This window comes from Scyliorhinus torazame, chromosome 31, assembly GCF_047496885.1.
Source record: "Scyliorhinus torazame isolate Kashiwa2021f chromosome 31, sScyTor2.1, whole genome shotgun sequence".
NCBI lineage: Eukaryota > Metazoa > Chordata > Chondrichthyes > Carcharhiniformes > Scyliorhinidae > Scyliorhinus > Scyliorhinus torazame.
The window spans coordinates 15589828-15617458 of NC_092737.1; the positions used below are offsets into that span (position 1 = coordinate 15589828).

The 27631-nt window shown below is 51.2% G+C and overlaps 1 protein-coding gene across 5 annotated transcripts in view; it reads right to left on the minus strand.

The window, feature by feature from the left end:
* Positions 1–2470: 2470 nt before the first annotated feature.
* LOC140404715 (leucine-rich repeat-containing protein 55-like) overlaps positions 2471–27631 on the minus strand; it is an 81022-nt gene continuing 55861 nt past the window's right edge. Inside the window, exons 3-5 of one of the 5 annotated variants that reach the window (XR_011938554.1) lie at positions 15924–17281; positions 13433–13621; positions 2487–2604 (exon numbers count right to left, since the gene is read on the minus strand). Coding sequence is in view for 1 of the 5 variants with exons in the window: in XM_072493395.1 (XP_072349496.1) it covers positions 17046–17281 (236 nt within the window). In the remaining 4 variants the exon portion in view is untranslated. Of the gene's footprint in view, positions 2605–13432; positions 13625–15704; positions 17282–27631 lie in introns of those variants that run through there. The other 4 variants (XR_011938555.1, XR_011938557.1, XR_011938556.1 and 1 more) reach the window with 4 other exon arrangements.

Below are 27631 nucleotides of genomic sequence, written 5' to 3' on the forward strand. Positions count from 1 at the left end.
TTAGTTAATAATGAAAAGTTAATTGTGTTTAAGTTTACAAACCCGGTGACTGTCATTATCGGCCAGCTGAAGACCTCAGGTATTTTGACATTAAAGATAACTTCAACCGTGTTGTGGCAGAGGCTGTGCATTGTCCCAGGGTAAAGCAAGTGACATTGCCACTACACCATTATCTTAGCTGTTTAGCACAGGGCTAAATTGCTGGCTTTGAAAGCAGACTAAGGCAGGCCAGCAGCACGGTTCGATTCCCGTAACAGCCTCCCTGAACAGGCGCCGGAATGTGGCGACTAGGAGCTTTTCACAGTAACTTCATTTGAAGCCTATTTGTGGCAATAGGCGATTTTCACTTTCACCTTCCCACACCGACAATCCGGGATTTCTCGCGGTCATTAACCCAGATCGATGGGCCCCTGTCTGGTGTCCGTCGGGGCTCGGGGGGGGGAACCCTGGCCTCTGATCGCGCTCTCGCTCGACGTTGAGGTGGAAACCGTCCCTGGTTAGAATATACAACTCGCGACCACGTGGAGTGATCGAGGCCAAATGTGCGGACGCATTTAAGGGATAAAAGCACGAGGAAGGACGGAATGTGCGGGTAGGATGAGACGAGCAAGGGACGGGAGGACGTTTCCAGTTGGGCCGAAAGTTCTGTTTCTGTGCTGTGAATGCTTTGCTGCCCTTGTACCTATTCGTCCTCGACGGCCTTTGTCCCTCGGCCCGTGGGTGACGCCCACCCAGGGTGACGGGTTTCCGCAGCGGATCGCCATCACGTGGCGGAACGGATCTTTGGGCAGGCGAGGTGGGAGGTCCCACGAGGTGGAGGAGCAGCATTTGCATTGTCGTCTCCCATTCTCCCTTCCCGTTCTGCCTCGTCATTGTGACTCACAGTGTGAGGCAACGAGATGGACACAGGGTTCTCTTCGTCTTAAAAATACATTTAGAGTATCCAATTCTTTATTTGTTGTCCAACTAAGGGGCAATTTAGCGTGGCCAACCCACCTACCCTGCACATCTTTGGATCTTTGGGTTTTGCGGGGGGGGGGGGGGGGGGGGGGGGGGGGTGAGACCCACGCAACACGGGGAGAATGTGCAAACTCCACACGGGCAGTGACCCGGGGCCCGGATCGAACCCGGGTCCTCAGCGTCGTGAAGCAGCAGTGCTAACCACCGTGCCACCATGGCCCACCTCTCTTAGTCATTGCTTGAGGGATGTGCGTGTTAACTGTATATTAATTCCATTTAATTTTATCGAGCATAGATAGAAATATTCAATGCTCAGTGGGCACCCTGCTTTATCAACAACTCTATTAATCACATTTTGGTTGGATGTTTTAAGTTTCCTATGCCATATGTTTTTGTTTGGTGTTGTGTCCCTTGAAGGGTCTGCTCTTTTGATGTGTCTCTGTTTGTTTACTTTAGTTTAATTGGTTGAACGTCAAATAGGATAATGAGAAGCAGACTAAAAATGTGGAGCAGAATCTTGTGGAGGTTATGGGCGTCTCGGCCGCTGCCTGTGATGTGGGCGAGGTCCCCGCGTTGACTCTTTTCAGGAAGGCCCTGCACACCTTGTGCTAATCGGGTGGGTTAGTAGGCCGGGGTAGACAAGGTCCCTGGGGGGGGGGGGGGGCGGACGTTCCGCCCGCCGAGCGCTGGCAGCCAATCGGACGTGGCAGCTCTTCTGGTCTCGGTGGTGCCACCAGGGAGGCAGTGGTTGCTGCCAGTACTACGCCCACCCGAGCCCTCGGGGTGAGGAGGACTGCCAAGTAAACACACCGGGGGTTCTTGTTGGTTCCCCCCCCCCCCACTTAGTGAGTCCCCACCCTTGCCCCCCGCCCCACTTGTCTATGGTTAAAACCAGTGATAGGAAGACTGAGGCCTTTGTGAACATTGTCTGCTCACTCAAAGGGCCTCAATTGGCAATGGGGCAGGAAAGGCCGTCTACTGTCTGCCCTGCCCTGGACTTAATCGGGGCGGAGGCGACAAGGGGGGGCGGGCAGAGTCCACCACCCATCACTCCCCCCCCCCCCCACCCAATCACAGAATCCATAGAGTTTACAGAACTCCTACAGCACAGATGGAGGCCATTCGACCCATCGAGTCTGCACCGAACCTCTGAAAGAGCACCCTACCCAGGCCCATTGCCCCGCCCTATCCCCATAACCCACCTAACACACCAAGGGGCAATTTAGCACGGCCAATCCACCTAACCTGCACATCTTTGGGCACCAAGGGGCATCTCTCCCCTGGCCCCCTTCAAGAGATGGCAAAACACCACGCCGTCAAGTTGATTGCATTCTGGCTAGCACTAATAAATTTATTTACAGGCTAATTACACAGACGCAAAGGTGGACAAAACGCAGGAAGATGCCGATAGCACAAATGTTTACACATGTTTCGAAAAAAGAAATCGCGGGGCTGGATTCACCCTCTTCAGGCCCCTCGGAGATATGTATCTCTCGGACAAACTTGTCGGTCAGCGGATCTCCTGGATAAAATGGTGGGAAGTATCCCAATCTTGAGCTTTGCACGCGGTGAGGCGACGCTGCGGTCCTGTTGCATGGGGGTGAGCGAGGTTGCCAGCCAATCTTAGACACAGCTGTAACTGAACTAAGAAAAGAGAGTTACGGGAAGGCTCTTCCGCGGACATTCCTAACCGAGCCGGCCTCTGAACACAGGACCAACAAGAAAAAGCCAGTTCAAAGACACAAGTGGTGCTTCAAGTGCATAGAGTAGGCCTCAACCCTCAGCCCACACCTCAGGCAGACTCCACATGAGTCGTCAATGCTCTGACCACTAACTAATCGCACTCGGTTTGAGTACGAATGTTAGGCCCATGAGCCTAAATCTGGATACGCTGGGTCTCCCGGGGGGAGCTGAATGGTGAGCTCTCAACACATTGGCAGTCGAGCTGATGAAGGGGACAATGGGCCTCATCTAAAGGCCTTTAGCACGGTCATCCCAGCCACAGTAGTAACAATTGAGCAAGCTCCTCCCTGTCGATCACACCTGCAGACCATCACTGTCAGTGGCCACTCTGGAGTTTGGTGTGCATAATATGCACTACGCAACCGTCCTCCACTCATGAAGTAATCAATTTACTTTATGCACCCATTTTCCCACTGCTGCCTCACGGCGCCGAGGTCCTGGGTTCGATCCCGTCCCCGGGTCACTGTCCGTGTGGAGTTTGCACACTTTCCCCGTGTCTGCGTGGGTCTCACCCCCACAACGCAAAAAGATGTGCAGGCTAGGTGAATTGGCCGCGCTAAATTGCCCCTTAATTGGAAAAAAAAGATGAATTGGGTACTTTAAATGTATTTTTAAATGTTTTACTATCCCCCCCCCCCTCCCCACACTTACTGTATTTTGAATGAGAAATGATCGTGATGGACTCAGAAAAGTGTGTGTTGCAGTTTTGGTCATGGTCCTGAAATAAAGGCCCAAATTTGGGGCTGGTTCAGCACAGGGCTAAATCGCTGGCTTTGAAAGCAGGCCAGCAGCGCGGGTTCAATTCCCGTAAACAGCCTCCCCGAACAGGCGCCGCAATGTGGCGACTAGGGGCTTTCCACGGTGACTTTGTTTGAAGCCCACTTGTGGCAATGAGCGATTTTCGTTCATTTTCAAATTGTCTCGAATTCATTGGCTGACCGTGAGACTTGGAAGCAGAATTGGGCCACTCGGCCCATCGAGTCTGCTCCGCCGTTCAATCACGGCTGATATTTTTCTCATCTCCATTCTCCCGCCTTCTCCCCCTAACCCCTGATCCCCTTATTAATTAAGAACTGACTCAATGGGAAGTCCTGGAAAGAAAAATTCATAATACGGCAAATCTCCTCTGTCCCCATCACGACCTGGGTTGGACAATACCCACCAACTCCGGCTGGCTTTGGACAGTCCTCGCCATTAAACATTTACAAGGTTGAGGTCACAACTGAGGGGATGTGGGCGCGATTTAGCGGCCTCCTTGCGCCCGGCTTGGTGGTGGGACTTGCGCCGGGTGGAGTGGGGTAATTCCGTGGGGATTTCGCGGGAGGCCCCCGCGCGAGACTTGCGGCGCTCCGAAAGGCCTCGCGGGATCTAACGAGATCTCGTCAGACCTCGCCACCTGGATCTCGCCCACACTGGACGGCGACCCGGGTTGGCATATTTAAATGAGCCATTAGGCGAATTTAAATACGCGCTCGTGGGATTCTCCTGGAGCCTGAGGCCTTAATGCCGCGCCTGGGTGGGGGACCTCGCCAGATGCCGATTAGTATTGGTTTCCACAAACGTGGACCATTCGTAATGGCACCTGTGCTGGGGGACAGGGAGGGGTGGCACCCCGGCACTCCCTCTGTCAACCGGGCACCTTGGCACTGCCAGCCTGGCACCCTGGCAGTGTCGCCTGTGCACCCTGGCAGTGCCACCCTGCCTCTGACCCTGACTGGCAGCGCCAAGGTGCCAGATTACCACTGCCCAGAATCGGATCTGGGGGCGGGCCTTGCTGGGTGGAGTGGGGTAAGTGGGGCCTCCCCGAGGTTGGGGGAGGAGGGAAGAGGGGAGGCGCCTTTCCTCCTGTGCTTGCCAGAAGGAAATGACTCAAGCGCGACCTCGGCGGAGAGAAACTCCGCCACTGCCACGGGGGATGGTTGAGGTGAACAGCGGAGACACCAACTGGTCCGTTTCTGTTCTCTCGTTGTGTTCTCTGGAACGTTCCTGGAGCCACAATGACGAGGCACCATTTCTGACCCGGCTCTGAGTTCAAACACTTTGGCCGTCGCAAGGGTCTCAAACCTGCAGCGGGGGAGTCACAACGAGCAGAGCCTAATTAATTTTTGAAATGCCCCATTCTTTAACCAGTTTACGAGGAACGGGTTGAAGCTGTCACTTGAAGTTAAAAAAAAACACACCTTCGTTTGGACTACACTGATTCGCATCCATTTTGGTAGATGTTAGGCAAAAAAGATCTGCTCCTGCAGTTTCTTTGTTGAGGTTTTCTGAAGGTAATTTCTGTGCCATTGTACGAACACTTGGCTGAATTTCAAAAGCTATAATTATCTCAGAAGAGTTGTGCGAATTCAGTTTGATTTACACTTTAAAGAGGTCATTAAAGGATTCGCTGTCTTTGATGCAGGGTCTGAATATGTTTGTTTTTATCGGAGGTTAACCACTGGAGGAGGCTGAAAAGGTTTTGAAAGGATTTCGTTAACATAAGAACATAAGAACTAGGAGCAGGAGTAGGCCATCTGGCCCCTCGAGCCTGCTCCACCATTCAATGAGATCATGGCTGATCTTTTGTGGACTCAGCTCCACTTTCCGGCCTGAACACCATAACCCTTAATCCCTTTATTCTTCAAAAAACTATCTATCTTTATCTTAAAAACATTTAAGGAGCCTCTACTGCTTCACTGGGCAAGGAATTCCATAGATTCACAACCCTTTGGGTGAAGAAGTTCCTCCTAAACTCAGTCCTAAATCTACTTCCCCTTATTTTGAGGCTATGCCCCCTAGTTCTGCTTTTACCCGCCAGTGGAAACAACCTGCCCGCATCTATCCTATCTATTCCCTTCATAATCTTATATGTTTCTATAAGATCCCCCCTCATCCTTCTAAATTCCAACGAGTACAGTCCCAGTCTACTCAACCTCTCCTCGTAATCCAACCCCTTCAGCTCTGGGATTAACCTAGTGAATCTCCTCTGCACACCCTCCAGTGCCAGTACGTCCTTTCTCAAGTAAGGAGACCAAAACTGAACACAATACTCCAGGTGTGGCCTCACTAACGCCTTATACAATTGCAGCATAACCTCCCTAGTCTTAAACTCCATCCCTCTAGCAATGAAGGACAAAATTCCATTTGCCTTCTTAATCACCTGTTGCACCTGAAAACCAACTTTCTGCGACTCATGCACTAGCACACCCAGGTCTCTCTGCACAGCAGCATGTTTTAATATTTTATCATTTAAATAATAATCCCTTTTGCTGTTATTCCTACCAAAATGGATAACCGCACATTTGTCAACATTGTATTCCATCTGCCAGACCCTATGTGGGGGTATTTTCAGTATCAAGTGTGTGTTGGCGAGAGCTGTGTTGGATCGTCGGAAGTTTGTTTTCTTTTCACCTCCACCTGGCTTCCGACGTCGGCCCATGGTGGATTCTGGGTAGGTGGCCATGGAGGCGGCATGGATGCCTTCATGGGGAACGGGGGTGGGTGGCTGGAGGGCCTGCGATGGCATTTGAATTGGGATGGGGATCATGAGGGAGGGTAAGGGATGTGGGCATGGGTTGGCCAGGAAGATAGGTCGGTGGGGGAGGGGTTGGGGCCGCGAGGTGGCACAGAGGAGGCATGGCGGTGAGGAGTAGAGGCCCTAACAACTGCTAAAGCAACTGAGGTAAAGTCCCAGGGAACCAAGATGGGTCATCTAGGCAGCCCACCTTGCCATTTGTCCACACCTGTGCCCACTTCCCCTCCGCTTCAGGGGTCGGTCAGCCTGACTTAATCCGATCCCAGCCTGAAAATTATATGTAGTCGGGTGCATTTTACTCTTGGGCCCTCAAATGTCACTCACAAAGGTTCCCTTCCCTATTAACAGTAGGCCATTTGGCCCATCCAACCTCTACCTCCCTGCTGCTGGAACACTCGGGCATTTCCAAGGGGCATCTGAGAGTCAACCAGGTTGCTGTGGGGTCAGGGGTCACGTGTTGGCCAGACCGGGTCAGGACGGCAGATTTCCTTCCCTAAAGGGGACGTGAGTGAACCAGGTGATTTTTGTTTTGTTGCGACAATCAGCGATGGTTTCGCAGCCGTTGTGAGAATTTAATTCCCCAACACATTGTGGGAGACAAATACTGGAAATCTGAAACAAAACCATAAATGCTGGGAATGCTTAGCAGGTCTGGCAGCATCTGGGTGTTAATGATATGTTAGTTATATTATTAAGCAACACAGGTGCAGGGCATTGTTCAATTAAAGTGCTTGAAGCATTTGTAAAGAGAGACTTACATTCACGGCCAGGGAGGGGTAGCATGCGGTGTCCATTTGAGGCCTACCCTGACTGGTGGGCAGCGGGCGGGCAAGAGGGTGGTCGCTCCAACTGTCTGCACCCCTTCCATGGGCATAGTCGTGTCTGGGGTTCCCTGGAGAGGAAGCACACACACACGGGGCGCGATTCTCCGCTCCCGCGACTAAGTGCCCACGCCGCCGTCAACGCCGTCGAGGTTCACGACGGCGCGAAACGGCCCCGATCTCGACCGATTCAGGGCCCGAAAATGGGCGAGGATCGGGGACGCGAGAAACTCGGGGGGGGCGTGTCGCGAAAGCAGCGTCCTCAGCGCGCGCCGGGCATTGGCGCCGCATGAAAGCGGCGCCGCGTCATCCGCAGGCTTAGTGGCGTCACTCGCGCATGCGCGGTTGCCGTCCTCCCCGCGGCCGCCCGGCAAGAAGATGTCGGATGGATCTTGCGGGGCGGCGGAGGAAAGGAGGTCCTCCTTCAGAGAGGCCGGCCCGCCGATCGGTGGGCACCGATCGCGGGCCAGACCCCTTTTGAGAGCAACCCCGGTGAAAGAACCCCCCTCGCCCCCCCCCCCACAGGCCACCCCGCCCCCCCCCCAGCATTCCCGCGCTGCTCCCGCCGGCAGCGACCAGGTGTGGATGGCGCCGGCGGGAAGCCGTCATTTTGGGCAGGCCGCTCGGCCCATCCGGGCCGGAGAATAGCGGGTGCAGCGGAGAATCGCCATTTTGGTTGTCCCGGGCGATTCTCCGGCCTGCGCCGCACAGAACCCGACGGGGCCGTTCCCGCCGCTTGGGTGCATCGCGGGAGGGCGTCGGACCGGCGTCGCGGGGAAAAATGGCGTGCCTGGCGATGCTCCCAACCGGTGCGGGAGCGGAGAATCGTCCCCACTGTGTTCACCAGTATGCTTCAGGCCTTTGGCGACCGCGGAGGGGCGCCGTGGAAATTGAAGTGCTTCATCGGCCCCTGAAACAACATCTTGATTTAGTTAGCCAGGTTTGCTGAGGAGTTTTGTTTCCGATACAGCGCCCCATGAAGGGGCGACGGTAATGGGTGGCAACCCTGGCGTGGTGGTCATGACCCTGGACCACTAATCCAGGTTAAAGCTCTGTGGTCACGGGTTCCAACCTTGCCACGCCAGCTGGTGAACCGGGGAATTGTACAGCCCGCCTCAGTAAGGGTGGCCGTAAAAGGATTGTCAGTTGGCATGCAAATCCATCTGGTTAACTCCAGGGAATGAGATCTGCCACCCGTTCCCCGGTCTGGCCTTCGTAAGGATTGATTTCAGGTAACGTAGTCTGCCCACGGCAGTAACTATTTATGCTTCGCTGTCCCCTTTGGGACGACCAACATGTCAGTCCCTGCCAGGGCCGGCATTTATGCTCGATCTTCCCAGCCCCATCCTGGTGGGCTACATCCAGTACCGGGGAAGCTCGTATTCCGCAAGGCCCACGGGCCTCATTGCAATCAGCAGCAGTTGCTCTGAAAAGAAAATGGGAGCAGCGGTTCAGATCTGAAGTTGTTGAACTCAGTATTCATTCTACAAGGTTGCAAACTGTCCAATAATGAAGCGGATGTTCAGTTTCTCAGTCTTACGTTGAGCTTCACCCGTATCTACTCTCAGCCCATAATCCCGAGACAGGCAAAAATTGCTCTCCATGACCTGTGATTCAAACACGCATCCATTGCTCCATCACAACAGGTCCTTACCGGCGGGACCTGTCTCCACAGGCGGCCTCCGGGGTCCTCGGAGTGGGGAGGGGGGATGTCGGCAGCACACGCTGGCGCTCCCGCGCATACGCCAACTCGCACCGGCCTGCGGAGGCCCTTCCGTGCCGACTGGCGCGGCGCCAAACACTCCGCCGCCGCCCTCGCACCTTCGAGGCGGCCCGACCCCGGAGTTGTTCACGCCACTCCTCGGCACCGGTCCGCGGAGAATCCCAGCCATGGTGTCCATCAAAGTCCTTTCGACTCATGGGTTAGGGCGCCAGAGATAGTATTCGACCATCCAGCAAGAGGCAGTGTCTGTCATTCATCGAGTTTCAACTCTTAGCTCAGAGAATATGTATATCCATTGGATAGGGAAATGGGCCCGACCCTTACTCAGGTGTCGTGCGATGTTTGGTTAAACAATATTCAATTAGCTAACGTAAAGTAAAAGGCCACAACGCGTCTTACAGTTCACAGGTAGGTCCCACTTAGGACTGCCGGAGGTGGCGGTCCCTGTTTGAGCCGGCTTTTAAAGGGCGAATCTACAAGTGTCAGCTGGGAGGCCTCCGCCCGCCCATGGGGAGATCAATCGATGTGTTCCCCTGGGTCTCAGGAGGGTTATTATAGGCTCGTATTGGTGAGGTGGGGGCGAGAGGGGTTGGGCTCATGTACCACAGCGGTTAGCACTGTTGCTTCACAGCTCCAGGGTCCCGGGTTCGATTCCCGGATTGGGCCACTGTCTGTGCGGAGGAGTCTGCACGTTCTCCCCGTGTCTGCGTGGGTTTCCTCCGGGTGCTCCGGTTTCCTCCCACAAGTCCCGAAAGACGTGCTTGTTGGGTGAATTGGACATTCTGAATTCTCCCTCTGTGTACCCGAACAGGCGCCGGAATGTGGCGACGAGGGGATTTTCACAGGAACATCATTGCAGTTTTAATGTAAGCCTATTTGTGACCCTAATAATGATTATTATTATAGCTCGTACAAGGAACGCAGGAAGTTAGCACGCAGGCACAGGAAGCAACTAGGGAGGTAGCTGTCGTGGTGGCCTCTGCTCGAAAAGCTTTGGAGCCTAACCAGGGCTGGAAGGTTATCAGGGTTGAAAAGTTATATCGGGGGTTGAAAGGTTATCGGGGTGAAAAGTTATATCACGGGGTTGAAAGGTTATCGGGGTGAAAAGTTATATCAGGGGGTTGAAAGGTTATCGGGGTGAAAGGCTATATCGGGGGGGTTGAAAGGTTATCGGGGTGAAAGGTTATATCAGGGGGTTGGAAGGTTATCGGGGTGAAAGGTTATATCGGGGGGGGTGAAAGGTTATCGGGGTCGGTGAGAATGTGGGTTTGCGATTGCAATCAGATCAGTCATGATCGTATCGAATGGCGGAGCATGCTGGGAATGTGTAAGGAAGGGCTTTATGGGAGATGTTTGTCATGGGGTGGGCGGGGGGAGGGGGAGGCAAGTGCGTTTGATCCCCTGCCCAGCCACACCCTCCAGGTCAATAGGGGTGTGGGTAGGGGAAGCCGGTATGACCCACAGCTCTCCAACTCTCGCCTGCGACGTTGGTTGTCACGCCAGCGGCCATATCCCGGGGCCTGGGCCTTGCAGGTTGTGCAAGGCCAAATTAGGGGGCCCATCAGCTTGAGCTGTGCAAGACGCGGACGTCACTCCTTCTAGGTCCATGAGGACTGGGGTGGGCCGATGAGATCCTAATGGGTTAGCAGCACGATCAAAAAATGCTGGACTTCAAAGTCTAATGATGACCATGGAACCATAGAATTTCATTGAATTTACAGTGCAGAAGTAGGCCATTCGGCCCATCGAGTCTGCACCAGCTCTTGGAAAGAGCACCCTACCCAAGGTCAACACCTCCACCCTATCCCCATAACCCAGTTACCCCACCCAACACTAAGGGCAATTTTGGACACTAAGGGCAATTTAGCATGGCCAATCCACCTAACCTGTACATCTTTGGACTGTGGGAGGAAACCGGAGCACCCGGAGGAAACCCACGCAGACACGGGGAGGACGTGCAGACTCCGCACAGACAGTGACCCAAGCCGGAATCAAACCTGGGACCCTGGAGCTGTGAAGCAATTGTGCTATCCACAATGCTCCCGTGCTGCCCATTGTCGATTGTCAATGTGGTTCACTAATGTCACATGTAGGCCTTACCCGGTCTGGCCTACATGTGACTCCAGGTCCACAGCCAATGTGGTTGGCTCTTAAATACTCTCTGAAAACGGACGAGTAAGCCACACAGCTCAAGGGCAATTACGGATGGGCAACAAATGTTGGCCTCGCCCAGCGACGCCCTCGTCCCGTCAATTATTTGTGTAAAAGAATGGCCAGGCTCTTGAGAAGAGCCTGGGGCCTATAGTTAGTGAGGGAAAATCCATGAAAACCGATCTCCTGGGAGGAGTGGCTATGAGCAGGGCAATCGGATGTAAGGAAATGGTCTAAAATGGCGGATAAAGTGAAATGAAATTCTCTGGTTGTTGATTTGGGTTTGATCTCTTGCCATTCAGGTGGGGTGAGAGAAATACGGCATTCTGCGTCTGGTGAGACACTGATCTGTGGTACAGATGAGCTCCTAACCCACCCTAACCACTACCTGGCGGTGTTCGTGCACGCTACCCGTTAACACACAGCCTGGGTGCAGAATAAACCTGTCAACTCTGACCCCGGTGGCTGAAAGACTTGCGGAGCAGGCTAATTGGTAATGAAGGCCATGCCCCCTCGCCCCCATTCCCCCTCCGACCCCTCCCCCCTCTTTCACCTGAACAGTTTACATGCCCGTTGGGGGGCCTGCATTAGCCACGGTGGGAGATCGCTAAATACCAGCTTTGAGATTGGTTCTGTTAAGGTAATAATAGTGCATGGCCCGACGGGGGCTCCTGATAACTCCAGTCAGGAGAAGTCCCAGGTATCGACCTCCAGAGAACACGTTCATCTCAGTGAAATGTCAGCTGGCAGGTTCCCCGGCTGGAGTTCTGCGACTAATGGTTTTACTTCAAGGAAAAACTCAATACTCTCACACTAACAGTGCTCCCTCCTGTGGAGCTGTTGTCCTTCAATGCTTTCTATTTGTGTTTTTGGCTCATCGAGGTGCTGGATGTTCTAGCTGGATTCTGTTCGACGGGGATGAGTTGAGGGGGGGGCGAGGGGGAGGGGAAATTTAACAGTTAATTTCTAACCTACTGGACTACAGCGATTCTAGAAGGCATCTGTGAACAGGGGACAGGCATTAAGGCCCCTCGAACCTTCTCACAATGAGTAATGTTAGTGTGTAAATTCATCAGGTGATCAAAAATACACTGAACTGTTGAAAAGAGACGATTTAAAGCAAAAAAATAGCGGCGACTTAAGATGGCTGCCACAAGTCACCTGGCACCTGGCATTGCAAGTTGGCCGGTTTCGGGAAAGTTTCAACGATTCAGGCATGCCCAGACATGCTCATTGAATTTCACACCTGCCGATGTCAAGAACTACTTCAGAAGTATTTCGAAAGGCACTATGCTGGATCTCACATTGGTATTTCCAAGAGGCTACATATCAGGCGGAGACTGAATGTCTACCAGGAATGTAGCTACATGGAAAGTTATTTTCCTATCGCATCAAGATGAATCATTGAGATGTTAACGGTGAAAAAACTACAGAACCTAATCACCTCGGACATGAAAGTTCAGCTAAACAAATGCCTTCTGAAATAACTATGGACAGAGAGATAGAGAGATCATGTGACCAAAGTAGCCATTTTTGAAATCTCTTGGACAAGCTGCTAAAACAACGTCTTGTAAAAACCTGTAAGTGGAGCAGCAAAATTCCCCCTTCCCTCCAGTCTAAGCTCTATCTCTATTCAAGTTTTTTTTAGAATCCAGCACAGAGATAGAGAATCTTTCACCAAAAAGACTTTGTTGAAAAGATGGATGACATTTTTAAAATAAATTGTCTCCGGCAATTTGATTTTTATATGGGTTTCGACTCCACTCCTAGAAATTCAAGACGATTGTAATCTTTCAGCATTGAACTGTAATTTGGGTTAGAAAATAACTGCCTACCCATATCACTTATCAATTCTGCATGCTTGTGTGTGAACGTAGGTTGCGGAGGTAGGAGTGTGGGTTTACCTTTTCAAATATCTTTGAATATTTTTACCTTGGCTGATCTTTACTCAATAAAATAATAATAATCTTTATCGGTGTCACAAGTAGGCTTACATTAACACTGCAATGAAGTTACTGTGAAAATCCCCTCATCGCCACATTCCGGCGCCCGTTCGGGTACACAGAGGGAGAATTCAGAATGTCCAATTCACCTAACAGGTTTTTCGGGGACTTGTGGGAGGAAACCGGAGCACCCGGAGGAAACCCACGCAGAGACGGGGAGAGCGTGCAGACTCCGCACAGACAGTGGCCCAAGCCGGGAATCGAACCTGGGACCCTGGCGCTGTGAAGGAGCGGTGCTAACCACTGCGCTGCCGTGCCGCCCAGTAATGGAACAATTAAATAACTCAATGAAAACAAAACCTTTTTTTCCCCCCAAACCTAAGAACGTCTCTCTGACTAGTTTCTTTGCAATTAGCAAGTAAATGGTTAAAGTCAGGCACTGAGTAACACCCTTCTAAATTCACAAAAAGAAAATCCTGTTATGGTCAGGCTTGGAGTGGGATGATAGGGGAGACATTTCTAAATCTTTCTCACATGCCCGGAGTAACTTTATGAATAAGATCACTGGGCTGACCTGATCCTGGCTTTAACTCCACCTTTTCGCTGGTCCTTTATATCCCTGGATTCCTTCGGAGTTCAAAAGGAATTCCTTCGTCTCTATAGCATTGGACATTTATTCCAGAATTTAGATGACATGATCTGTTTCCAGAATACTGCCAATTATGGGTTGAAGATTACGAGTTAACAAACGAAAACACCAGACCTACTGAAACAGAAAGATGGGTTCAGGTGAAAGGTCATTGAGCTGGCTCCCTTGCTATGTTGATACTGACCGGCTTCCTCGCCTCCCACATTCTCCCTCTTCACCTCAAATTTCCGGAATCTGCAGTAGTTTCTTTTTGCCTTCCTCGGGGGGATGGGCATGAATTGCAAATCGCTCCCTGCGGCGGACGGCGAGAGGGTATCTTAAAAGCAAGGAAAGTCGCCGGCTTGCGATGGCTGCCACGGGTCACGTGATACCCGGCATTGCAAATTGACCCGTTTCCGGAAGGTTTCCACGTGAATTGCGATTCAGGCGTGCCCAGTCAACCTCATGGAATTTCACACCTGCCGATGACGCGAGGTATTTGGGCGTGCGGGGGTGGGTGGGGGGGGGAGGGGCAAGTGGGTGAGGAGTTGGGTGCCAGGAAAGAGGGACGGGAGGGGAGCATTGACAATTCAGGTGTATGAGAAGGAGTGGGTAGATGGAGTTGAGGTGCGAGTCAGCCCTGGTCTAATTGAACTGGGGAGCAAGCACGATAAGCTAAATAGCTCCTCCACTTGTTAATATTCTTGTGTTACTAAGAAGCAACTACACTGTGTAAACTGTTACCAGGGAAAAGCATCTTGGCAGATAATGTGAATGAGGTCAAAGTGCATCTTGGCAGATGATATGAAAAGGGTCAAAGGGCCTTTAGATAGATAGAATGAATGGGGTCAAAGAGCAATAAGCAAACATTTTGGGAGGTTACAGTTTGTAGTATAGAGCGGGTAGATCTGCTAAATGCTAACTACCATGTACAGACGTGCATTGCAGTTAAAGTGCTGAATTAGCCACCTATCCTTCATGAGTTCAGAGTCTGCCCCGGTGACCGGTGATGTTGGAATTCAATAAATCTGCTGTTTTATAAACAGGCAACAGAAATCCATTGGAATTATTGGAACAATCCACGCGGTTCATTAATGACCTACAAGGCGGGCCGCCTCCCTAGCAGGTGACTCGGAATCCCTTCGATGGTCAGGCCATTGAAGGATGCGCAGGGTTAAACGCCTGTCTAACCCACCCCGCGGCCCCAACAGGGGGTGTTTTTTGCCAAGCCTTAAATATGTCCACCTACGTTATCGGGAAACCCTCTCCGCTGCTGCAGTGCTGAACATCACTCATTTTCACCTCTCTCCATGCGACCAGCTGCCCGGGATGTGGCCCCGGGTTCTGGCATTCGCCCACAGCCCCCCCCCCACCCACCTCTCGCTCCTCCTCCTGTAACACGTTCCTAGTTCTTTGACCAAGCTTTCACGTCCTAACTTTATCCTTCTGCGGCTCACTGTCAATCTTCGCCTCGTAATTCTCCCGCTCTGTGTGTGTGTGTGTGCGGGGGGGGGGGGGGGTTGGTTGATGGGGTGCTGCGTTTTTCTTAAAGCTGGCACATGGGGAGAGGTAGTGGTGGCAGAGTGGCATTGTGGGCGGCACGGTAGCAGAGTGGTTAGCACTGTCGCTTCACAGCTCCAGGGTGTCAGGTTCGATTCCCGGCTTGGGTCACTGTGAGGAGACTGCATATTCTCCCCCGTGTCTGCGTTGGTTTACTCCGGGTGCTCCGGTTTCCTCCCACAGTCCAAAGACGTGCAGGTTAAGTGGATTGGCCGTGATAAATTGCCCTTAGTGTCCAAAAAAGGTTAGATTGGGGTTACTAGGTTACGAGGGTAGGATGGAGGTGTGGGCTTAAGTAAGGTGCTCTTTCAAAGGGCCGGTGCAGACTCAATGGGCCGAATAGTGTTCTTCTGCACTGTAAATTCTATGATGATTCTATGATTCTATGATGAATACGAGGTGTTTTGGGATGGGGGGTGTTTTGCAATGTATTCCTTGTGCACATCCAGATGTCACACATTCTAGGGCTGATTAACATCCCTGAGCCTATTTTGGACAAAGCCATCCTTAGCCAAGTTTATTTTCAGAAAACTGCATTTCAGTCCCACTTCGCTTTTCCTTTTCTAAAACCAATCAAATACGAATGTATTATCAGGTCTCAAAATCAGGAGCTTATAGGGAAATGGCAGGTTAAATCAATGACCAGACACCAGCAGAGTTAAGGGAAACACTGAGTTATATTCTGCTGAAATTGTTCTTTGATAGTGCTGTCCTCTCCCTCACCAAAAATTCCTCAAATTTTAATTTTACCGTGTTGACAAATAGCTTTTGCTAACAGTGAATCTTGTAAGGTTAAAGCTAATTCAGAAACTGATCATCAACTATATACAGACAGGACTAAACAGCCCACAGTTAGCAATGTACAAGATGCACATACCTTCTAAGACCTCCCATACAGACTATTGAACATTCCCCACTGGCTGATAGGGTGAGATGAAGTAGGGGGTGGGAGGAGGCTCGTGCGGAGCATGAACACTAGGACAGACCAGTTGGGCTGAATGGCCTGTCTCTGGTTGCCGTACGGCCTAAGTAAGCCGATGTAATAAAGTTGCTCCTCACTCGAGCACGGACACACGAGGCAAAGTCAAGTGTTCAAATCTTGGTCCTGCATTTCGCGGAACAAAACAAAACAAAAACAAAAAAAATCCCATTTCTCGAATGCTCGGCTGGGCTCCAAAAGCCGTTCGGGTTGATGCCGACGCTTGACCCGGATTTAACCGCGGTCCTCGTCTCCCGCTTTCACCAGCGCCAAGTACAAACGAAGAACTTGCTTTGGTCTTCTTTCCTCTGGTCTTCTCTTGTTGCAAAGTCTTCAATCTGATCCTTGATTCCTTATGCAGGACTATAAAGGTACGTGAAAGGTTCAGGGCCCTCTTTCTCATCTGAATTTGGAAATACTAAAGTTTCAGTCACTACCAATCATTAAAATCCAATGAGAATTGATTTGGTGAATTGATAGTTTAACCTTTGTCTCCTTTGCTTGACGACTGAGGCAGTGATGACAATTGACAATTGAATCAATGTTAGACCTTCAGTTTGTAGTACAGCACAGAGAATTCCAGTTCCAATGGTAATAGCTTCAAGAAACATGTATCTCTTCTCGAGACCATTCTGCTCCAATCCTGGCACAGACTGGTGGTCCAACAAGAGTAATTACTAAGTCCAAATCCAACTTTAGCTTCTTCAAACCACTCACTCCAGCGGCACCCAAAATGCCCCGTTCTCTTCGCTGACCTCGCTCAGAGTGTTCCTGACTTACGGAGTCAAACCCGTAGCTTCCTCGCGTGCCTTTCACGGCCGAAGGCAGCCAGAATATAAAAGGAAAAATTGGTTTCTTCGCGAACCCGGAGTCCTCTCCCGACAAAACTCTCTACCGGTCTCGTCCCTGCCCAGATCTCGCCCCAGTTTCTCCTCCAGCGCTCGCCCCTCTTGCGGGCCGAATGTAAGGAGCTAAAATCCAACCCTCCTGCCGGCTTGCAGTGGTCTCGCCCGTCAAGGGTCACATCTCTTCCTCTTCGCTCGCCTTGTTGCAGCGGTGGCAGCAGTTGGCAGTAATGCCCAGGAGGAAGTTTGTGGCGACCGAGGCAATGGAGACGATGAAACCAACAAAGGCAATGAAGAGATAATCGTCTAAAGTCAAGGAGAAATGGCAAGCTTTGAAGCTCTCTTCAGTCAAGGTAAAGAGTGGAATACCTTTGACCTCAGCTGGGCCAGCACACTCCACTTCCCTGGAATCTGGAATAAAGATTCAGAAGGTTACAAGAGAACAATTCTATCCAACATGCATTCGATAGAGTCTTACATTGTTTATATTGATTTGGAGACTGTGACAATTGTGTTGGATGAGGTCTACCACAATATACAAGAGAATTATCAACATTGCTGAACAGAGAGACGGGTTGCCGAATCTTTTCATCTTCTACTCATCAGGACAAACAGAAGAATGCCAAATTTCAAACAGCCAATTCAGGATAATCAGTCAAACTCGCCAAGTGTCCCATTTACGCTTGAGAGAAGTGGCACGCGCTCATTCGCAGGGACCCCCATCCTTTGAAAGCCAAAGCGACGCCTTCGGTAAAATGAAATAAAAGCCAAAATGTATCAGCTGCTGGAAATGTGAAATAAAGCTCGCCGCCTTGCTTCCGTGCCCACATGTCGGTCCTTGACCTGCTGCAGTGCTCCAGTGAAGCCCAGCGCAAACTGGGCGCACAAGACCTCCTCTTTCAATTAGACACGTTACAGCCTTCCCGATTCTGGATTGAGTTCAATAGCTTTAGGTGCGAACCTTCTCCTCCACCTTGACACTTTTTTAATCCATTTTGTTTTGTCCCAATGCAACGCCTCCCCTTGCCACCCCCACCCCGCCTCTTCCTGGCAGGGCCATCTGTCACTTGTTCTTTAGTTTCACTGAGTACTCCTCTTAACACCTTCTGCTTTCTTACCTTTATGCCGCTATCAGCACCTTCTCTCGTCCTTAACACTGCTATTAACACGTCCTTTGTCTTGTGTCCTGAACGTCTTTGCGAAATCTCTCCCAGCTCCCACATGTCACAGAGTTTCTATTTTGCTCCACTCCCAGTTACACAGCACAAAATCCATCACATTTCTCCCCCTCTTTAGCTCTGAAGGAGAGCCACACGGCGTCGAATCGTTAACCCCTGCCTCTCTCTCCACAGAGGCTGCCAGACCTGCTGAGATTTCCCAGAAATATCTTTATGCCTTTTGTTTCAATGACCCACGAACTTGGGGGGTGGGGAGTGCTGCAGCTCCATGTTGCTTTCTCCATGGCAACACCTCAGCCAATCGGAGTTGACGCGCCAACCAATCCGCACCCTTTCCCCCTGCAGAATAAATTCTTGCGATTGTTTGAAATTTGGCATTCTTGCGTTTGTCCTGATAAGTGCGAGATGAAAAACTTCAGCGATGCCTCTCTTCTTTCAGCAGAATCTTCAGGACAAAATTTAGCCTCTCCTCTAATCTTGTCCTGCGGCGTTCATGATCTGAGAAACAGACTGTCGGCAGCAAAGAAAGAACTTGAATTTACATATTGCCTTTTTCACTTTCAGGACATCCCAGAGCAACTTGTAACCAATGAAAAAGTGTTGTCACGGTTGCAATACAGGGAGCACGGCAGCCAATTTGCACACAGCAAACAACGGGGTGGTGACCTGACATACCTTGCTTTCCCTTTCCGATATTAGTGGTGGGATGAATGTTGCCACAGGACATTGTAGAACCGCTATCCCCCCTCCCCCGCTCTTATTCAAATAGAAAGGCCATTCGGCCCATCGAGCCTGCTCCGCCAGTCAATGAGATCATGACTGATCTGATGCGATAATCCTCAATTCCACTTTCCCCGCCTTATCCTCTTAACCCTCGATCCCCTCACTGATTAACAATCTCGGCCTTGAGCATACTTAGCGACCCGGCCTCGACAGCTCTCTGCGGTAAAGAATTCCACAGATTCACTCCCCTCCGAGAGAAGAAATTCCTCCTCATCCCTGTCTGAAATGGGCGACACCCCCCCTCACTCTGAGATTCTGTCCTCTGGTCCCAGACTCTCCCACAAGGGGAAACAACCTCTCAGCATCGACCCTGTCAAACCCCCTGAGAATCCGATACGTCTCAATAAGGTCGCCTCTAATTCTTCTAAACTCCCAGTGAGGACAGGCCCAACCTACTCAACCTCTCCTCATGGGAAAATCCCTCCCTACCCGGGATCAACCGAGTGAACCTTCTCTGGACTAAATTGAACAGGACCCCCAAGGTTACAACCTTTGGATTATTACTAAGCGTGCAAATTGGTACAGGGTACATAAAATCAGAGAGATGAATCCATGTATCAAAGATTGGTGTGGGAGGAGGGCTGCACCATCGTGACGTTATTGCAAACCTCATAATTATTGCAAACCTTCGGGGTAGCACAGTGGTTAGCCTAATTGCTTCACGGCTCCAGGGTCCCGGGTTCGATTCCCAGCTCGGGTCACTGTCTGTCCGGAGTCTGCACGTTCTCCCCGTGTCCGCGTGGGTTCCCTCTGGGTGCTCCGGTTTCCTCCCACAGTCCAAAGACGTGCGGGTTAGGTGGATTGGCCGAGATAAATTGCCCCTCGGTGTCCAAAAAGTTAAGGTGGAGTTACTGGGTTACGGGGATAGGGTGGAGGTGTGGGCTTAGGTAGGGCGCTCTTTCCAAGAGCTGGTGCAAACTCGATGGGCCGAATGGCCTCCTTCTGCCCTGTAAAAAATTCTATGATATAATTAGGGAAGAAGAGAGTGTTTTAAAATAAATAGAACGGGGGAGGGGAGTTATTCTGAAGAGGAGAATGAAGGCTTACAAGCAAAACTGCCACAGGATATTTTATGGACATCCCCGAGAGCGCATGGGGTCTTAAAACTGGCACCTTTGACAATGCAGCACTCCCTCAGGATTCTCCTCATGGGCCTGCCTTGTGAGCTCACTGGCTTATGAAGTATTTGGGGCATCTAAATTTGCCTTATCACTAGTCTGACCTTCTGCCCCCCGTTTTTCTCCAGTCACTGATTCTTGCTGAAAACAGAGACTTTTTTTGGTCGAAGCTTTTCACTTTGCACTCATCAGGTCATTTGGCAAGAATGCCAATGTCAGGCAGATCAGCAGATTTGTTCTGTGCGAGGAAAGAGTGCTGATTGGATGGCAAGTGGGCGCTGCTCGGTCAAGGCGTTGCCACGGGGAATGCACCAGTTGTTGGTGACTGACGGTTAACTGCCGATACTAGCAATTAGGAAAGCTAATCGAATGTTATGATTTATTGCAAGGGGACTTGAATAAAACAGTCAGGAGGCTTTGCTTCAGTTGTGCAGAGCATGGGTGAGACCACAACTGGAGTGCCGTGCACACTGTAGGTCACCTTACGTAAGGAACAAAGAACAAGGAAAATTACAGCACAGGAACAGGCCCTTCGGCCCTCCCAGCCTGCGCCGATCCAGATCCTTTATCTAAACCTGTCTTCTATTATCCAAGGATCTACTTCTCTCTGTTCCCCGCCCATTCATATATCTGTCTAGATGCATCTTAAATGATGCTATCGTGCCCGCCTCTACCACCTCCGCTGGCAAGGCGTTCCAGGCACCCACCACCCTCTGCATAAAAAACCTTCCACGCACATCTCCCTTAAACTTCCCCCCTCTCACCTTGAAATCGTGACCCCTTGTAATTAACACCCCCACTCTTGGAAAAAGCTTGTTGCTATCCACCCTGTCCATACCTCTCATAATTTTGTAGACCTCAATCAGGTCCCCCCTCAACCTCCGTCTTTCCAACGAAAACAATCCTAATCTACTCAACCTTTCTTCATAGCTAGCACCCTCCATACCAGGCAACATCCTGGTGAACCTCCTCTGCACCCTCTCTAAAGCATCCACATCCTTCGGGTAATGTGGCGACCAGAACTGCACGCAGTATTCCAAATGTGGCCGAACCAAAGTCCTATACAAGGATGTAAATGCTTTGGAAGCGTTTCAGAGAAGCCTTACTCGATTAACACAAGGAATGGGCAGGTTGTCTGTTGGAGAAATGTTGGAGAGGCTGGGCTTGTATGAGCTGGAGTTTAGAAGTGTACAAAGCGATGAGCAAAACCTTTAAGATCCTGAGGGGGTGTTGACAGGGGGGATGTGGAGAGGATGTTTCCTCTTGTGGGAGAATCGAGAACCGGGGGGGTCACTGTTTAAAAATAAGGGGGTGGCCCCTTTTAGACGGAGATGAGGAGAAATATTTTCTCTCAGAGGGAGGAGTCTCTGGAACGGCGGCGGAAGCAGAATCTTCGAATATTTTTAAGGCAGAGGTGGTTGGCAAGCGAGGGACTGACACGTTATCGAGCTCAGGGAGGGTGAAGATTTGAGCTTTCTGTCAGATCAGCCACAAGCTGATTAAATGGCGGAACAGGCTCGACGGGTTAAATGGCCGACTCCTGCTCCTCGGTCGTGTGTTCATTTCTGTACAAAATTTAGACCAGCCAATAATAATAATAATCGCTCATTGTCACACCGAGGCTTCAATGACGTTACTGTGAAAAGCCCCCAGTCCCCACATTCCAGCGCCTGTTCGGGGAGGCCGGCACGGGAATTGAACCCGCGCTGCTGGCCTTGTTCAGCGTTACAAGACAGCTGTTTAGCCCACTGTGCTAAACCAGCGACTTGACACGGATTGGTCAAGGCACTGCCCTGAGGAATGTACCAGCGAATGGCTAGCACTTATTTTGTTCAGCTGAAACATGCGCAGTATGTGTACATGTTCTTCCTGTCTCCAAAAAAATCGGTTCTTATCAGTTTAATATGTCGATTGCCTGCGGCCATATATCAAACTGATTTTTGGAGCAGGGATATGGAATAGGGATTTCTTGAAGTTTCCATATACTGTATGTAGCTTCCATATACTATTGTCCCAATTGAGAAAACTGATTCGCAAAACGGACTAAATTCATTGTCGGTGTAATTTTGAGCAAAGCAAGGATTATTTTGAAATCTCCATCCCACATTGCTCCATTTAAACCGTAAAAACTGTAAGGCTCAGGGATCGGGTCCGTTGTCTGTCCATAAGACAATAAGACATAGGAGCGGAAGTAAGGCCAATCAGGGTTCATCGAAGCATCCAACATTGAAAGGACAGCAACAACTCCAAATTCATTTGGGGATTGATACAGGGCTATGGGGAGAGAGTGGGGCAGTGGGATTAGTTTGGGTTTGACACAGGGCTATGGGGAGAGAGTGGGGCAGTGGGATTAGTTTGGGATTGATACAGGGCTATGGGGAGAGAGTGGCGCAGTGGGATTAGTTTGGGATTGATACAGGGCGAGGGGAGAGAGTGGAGCAGTGGGATGAGTTTGGGATTGATACAGGGCTATGGGGAGAGAGTGGGGCAGTGAGATTAGTTTGGGATTGATACAGGGCTATCTGGAGAGCGTGGGACAGTGGGATTATTTTGGGGATTGATACAGGGCTGTGGGGAGAGAAGGGGCAGTGGGATTAGTTTGGGGATTGATACAGGGGTATGGGGAGAGAGTGGGTCAGTGGGATTAGTTTGGGGATTCATACAGGGCTATGGGGAGAGAGTGGGTCAGTGGGATTAGTTTGGGGATTGATACAGGGCTATGGGGAGAGAGTGGGGCAGTGGGGTTAGTTTGGGGATTGATACAGGGCTATGGGGAGAGAGTGGGGCAGTGGGACTAGTTTGGGAATGATACAGGGCTATGGGGAGAGAGTTGGTCAGTGGGATTAGTTTAGGATTGATACAGGGCGATGGAGAGAGAGTGGGGCAGTGGGATTATTTTGGGATTGATACAGGGCTATGGGGAGAGAGTGGGGCAGTGGGATTAGTTTGGGGATTGAGACAGGGCTATGGGGAGAGTGTGGGGCAGTGGGATTAGTTTGGGGACTTATGCAGGGCAATGGGGAGAGTGTGGGGATGTGGGATTAGTTTGGGGATTAATACACGGCTATGGGGCGAGAGTGGGGCAGTGGGATTTGTTTGGGGATTGATAGAGGGCTATGGGGAGAGAGTGGGGCAGTGGGATTAGTTTGGGGATTGATACAGGGCTATGGGGAGAGAGCGGGGTAGTGGGATCAGTTTGGGGATTGATACAGGACTATGTGGAGAGAGTGGGGCAGTGGGATTAGTTTGGGGATTGTAACAGGGCTATGGGCAGAGAGTGGGGCAGTGGGATTAGTTTGGGGATTGATAGAGGGCTATGGGGAGAGGGTGGGGCAGTGGGAATAGTTTGGGGATTAATACACGGCTATGGGGAGAGAGTGTGGCAGTGGGATTAGTTTGGGATTGATACAGGGATATGGGGAGAGAGTGGGGCAGTGGGGTTAGTTTGGGGATTGATACAGGGCTATGGGGAGAGAGCGGGGCAGTGGGATTAGGTTGGGGATTGATACAGGGCTATGGGCAGAGAGTGGGGCAGTGCGATTAGTTTGGGGATTGATAGAGGGCTATGGGGAGAGGGTGGGGCAGTTGGATTAGTTTGGGGATTAATACACGGCTATGGGAAAAGAATGGGGCAGTGGGATTAGTTTGGGGATTGATACAGGGCTATGGGGAGAGGGTGGGGCAGTGGGATTAGTTTGGGGATTGATACAGGTCTATGGCGAGAGAGCGGGGCAGTGGGATCAGTTTCGGGATTGATACAGGGCTATGGGGAGAGAGTGGGGCAGTGGGATTAGTTTGGGATTGATACAGGACTATGTGGAGAGAGTGGGTCAGTGGGATTAATTTGCGGATGGATACAGGGCTATGGGGAGAGAGTGGGGCAGTGGGATTAGTTTGGCGATTGATACAGGGCTAAGGGGAGAGAGTGGGGCAGTGGGATTAGTTTGGGGATTGATACAGGGCTATGGGGAGAGAGTGGGGCAGTGGGATTAGTTTGGGGATTGATACAGGACTATGGGGAGAGAGTGGGGCAGTGCGAGTAGTTTGGGGAATGATACCGGGCTATGGGGAGACAGCGGGACAGTGGGATTAATTTGGGATTGATACATGGCTATGGGGAGAGAGTGGGCAGTGGGATCAGTTTGGGGGTTGATACTGGGCAATGGGGAGTGAGTGGGGCAGAGGGATTAGTTTGGGATTGATACAGGGCTATGGGGAGAGAGTGTGCCAGTGGGATTAGTTTGGATCTTGATACAGGGCTATGGGGAGAGAGGGGCAGTGGGATTAGTTTTGGGATTGATACAGTGCTATGGGGAGAGAGTGTGGCAGTGGGATTAGTTTGGGATTGATACAGGGCTTTGGGGAAAGAGCGGGGCAGAAGGATTAGTTTGGGGATTGATACAGGGCTATGCGGAGAGAGTGGGGCAGTGGGATTAGTTTGGGGATTGATACACGGCTATGGGGAGAGAGTGGGGCTGTTGGATTAGTTGGCGGATTGATACAGGGCTATGGGGAGAGAGTGGGGTAGTGGGATTAGTTTGGGATTGATACAAGGCTATGGGGAGAGAGTGGGGCAGTGGGATTAGTTTGAGGATTGATACAAGACTATGTGGAGAGAGTGGGGCAGTGGGATTAATTTGGGTATTGATACAGGACTATGGGCAGAGAGCAGGACAGTGGGATTAGTTTGGGATTGCAACAAGGCTATGGGGTGAGAGTGGGACAATGGGATAAATTTGGGGATTGATACTGGGCTATGGGGAGAGCGTGGGGCACTGGGATTAGTTTGGAGATTGATACAGGTCTATGGGGAGAGAGCGGGGCAGTGGGATCAGTTTGGGGATTGATACAGGACTATGTGGAGAGAGTGGGGCAGTGGGATTAGTTTGGGGATTGTAACAGGGCTATGGGCAGAGAGTGGGGCAGTGGGATTAGTTTGGGGATTGATAGAGGGCTATGGGGAGAGAGTGAGGCAGTGGGGTTAGTTTGGGGATTGATACAGGGCTTGGGGAGAGAGCGGGGCAGTGGGATTAGTTTGGAGATTGATACCGGGCTATGGGGAGAGCGTGGGGCAGTGGGATTAGTTTCGGGATTGATACAGGGCTATGGGGAGAGGGTGGGGCAGTGGGATTAGTTTGGGGATTGATACAGGTCTATGGGGAGAGAACGGGGCAGAGGGATTAGTTTGGGGATTGATACAGGGCTATGGGGAGAGGGTGGGGCAGTGGGATTAGTTTGGGGATTGACACAGGTCTATGGGGAGAGAACGGGGCAGTGGGATTAATCTGGGGATTGATACAGGATTATGTGGAGAGAGTGAGGCAGTGGGATTAGTTTGGGGATTGATACAGGGCAATGGGGAGAGGGTGGGGCAGTGGGATTAGTTTGGGGATTGATAATGGGCTATGGGGAGTGAGCAGGGTAGTGGGATTAGTTTGGGGATTGATACAGGGCTATGGGGAAAGGATGGGGCGATGTGATTAGTTTGGGGATTGATACAGGGCTATGGGGAGAGGGTGGGGCAGTGGGATTTATTTGGGGATTGATACAGGTCCATGGCGAGAGAGCGGGGCAGTGGAATTAGTTTGGGGATTGATACAGGACTATGGGGAGAGAGTGGGGCAGTGGGACTAGTTTGGGGATTGATAATGGGATATGGGGAGTGAGCCGGTTAGTGGAATTAGTTTGGGGATTGATACAGGGCTATGGGAGAGGGTGAGTCAGTGGGATTAGTTTGGGGATTGATACAGGGCTATGGGGAGAGAGTGGGGCAGTGCGATTAGTTTGGGGATTGATACAGGGCTATGGGGAGAAAGTGGGCAGTGAGATTAGTTTGGGGATTGATACAGTGCTATGGGGAGAGAGTGGGGCAGTGGGATTAGTTTGAGGATTGATACAGGACTATGTGGAGAGAGTGGGACAGTGGGATAAATTTGGGGATTGCTACTGGGCTCTGGGGAGAGAGTGGGGCACTGGGATTAGTTTGGAGATTGATACAGGGCTATGGGGAGAGAGAGGTGCAGTGGGATTAGTTTGGGGACTGATACAGGGCAATGGGGAGAGTGTGGGGCAGTGGGATTAGTTTGGGGATTAATACAGGGCTATGGGGAGAGAGTGGGGCAGTGGGATTAGTTTGGGGATTGATACAGGGCAATGGGGAGAGGGTGGGGCAGTGGGTTTAGTTTGGGGATTGATACAGGTCTACGGCGAGAGAGCGGGGTAGTGGGACTAGTTTGGGTATTGATACAGGACTATGGGGAGAGAGTGGGGCAGTGGGATTAATTTGGGGATTGTAACAGGGCTTTGGGCAGTGAGTGGGGAAGTGGGATTAGTTTGGGGATTGATACAGGGCTATGGGGAGAGGGTGGGGCAGTGGGAATAGTTTGGGGATTAAGACACGGCTATGGGGAGAGAGTGGGGCAGTGGGAATAGTTTGGGATGATACAGGGCTATGGGGAGAGAGTGGGGCAGTGGGATTAGGTTGGAGATTGGTACAGCTCTATGGGGAGAGAGTGGGGCAGTGGGATTAGTTTGGGATTGATACAGGGCTATGGGATGAGAGTGGGACAGTGGGATTAATTTGGGGATTGATACTGGGCTATGGGGAGAGCGTGGGGCACTGGGATTAGTTTGGAGATTGATACAGGGCTATGGGGAGAGAGCGGGGCAGTGGGATTAGTTTGGGGAATGATACAGGGCTATGGGGAGAGAGTGAGGCAGTGGGATTAGTTTGGGGAATGATACAGGGCTATGGGGAGAGAGTGAGGCAGTGGGGTTAGTTTGGGGAATGATACAGGGCTTGGGGAGAGAGCGGGGCAGTGGGATTAGTTTGGAGATTGATACCGGGCTATGGGGAGAGCGTGGGGCAGTGGGATTAGTTTGGGGATTGATACAGGGCCATGGGGAGAGAATGGGGCAGTGGGATTAGTTTGGGGATTGATACAGGGCTATGGGGAGAGGGTGGGGCAGTGGGATTAGTTTGGGGATTGATACAGGTCTATGGGGAGAGAACGGGGCACTGGGATTAGTTTGGGGATTGACACAGGTCTATGGGGAGAGAACGGGGCAGTGGGATTAATCTGGGGATTGATACAGGGCTATGGGGAGAGAGTGGGGCAGTGGGATTAGTTTGGGATTGATACAGTGCTATGTGGAGAGAGTGAGGCAGTGGGATTAGTTTGGGGATTGATACAGGGCAATGGGGAGAGGGTGGGGCAGTGGGATTAGTTTGGGGATTGATAATGGGCTATGGGGAGTGAGCAGGTTAGTGGGATTAGTTTGGGGATTGAGACAGGGCTATGGGGAAAGGGTGGGGCGGTGGGATTAGTTTGGGGATTGATACAGGGCTATGGGCAGAGAGTGGGGCAGTGCGATTAGTTTGGGGATTGATAGAGGGATATGGGGAGAGGGTGGGGCAGTGGGATTAGTTTGGGGATTAATACAGGGCTATGGGGAGAGAGTGGGGCAGTGGGATTAGTTTGGGGATTGATACAGGGCAATGGGGAGAGGGTGGGGCAGTGGGATTAGTTTGGGGATTGATACAGGTCTACGGCGAGAGAGCGGGGCAGTGGGACTAGTTTGGGGATTGATACAGGACTATGGGGAGAGAGTGGGGCAGTGGGATTAGTTTGGGGATTGATAAAGGGCTATTGGGATAGAGTGGGGCAGTGGGATTAGTTTGG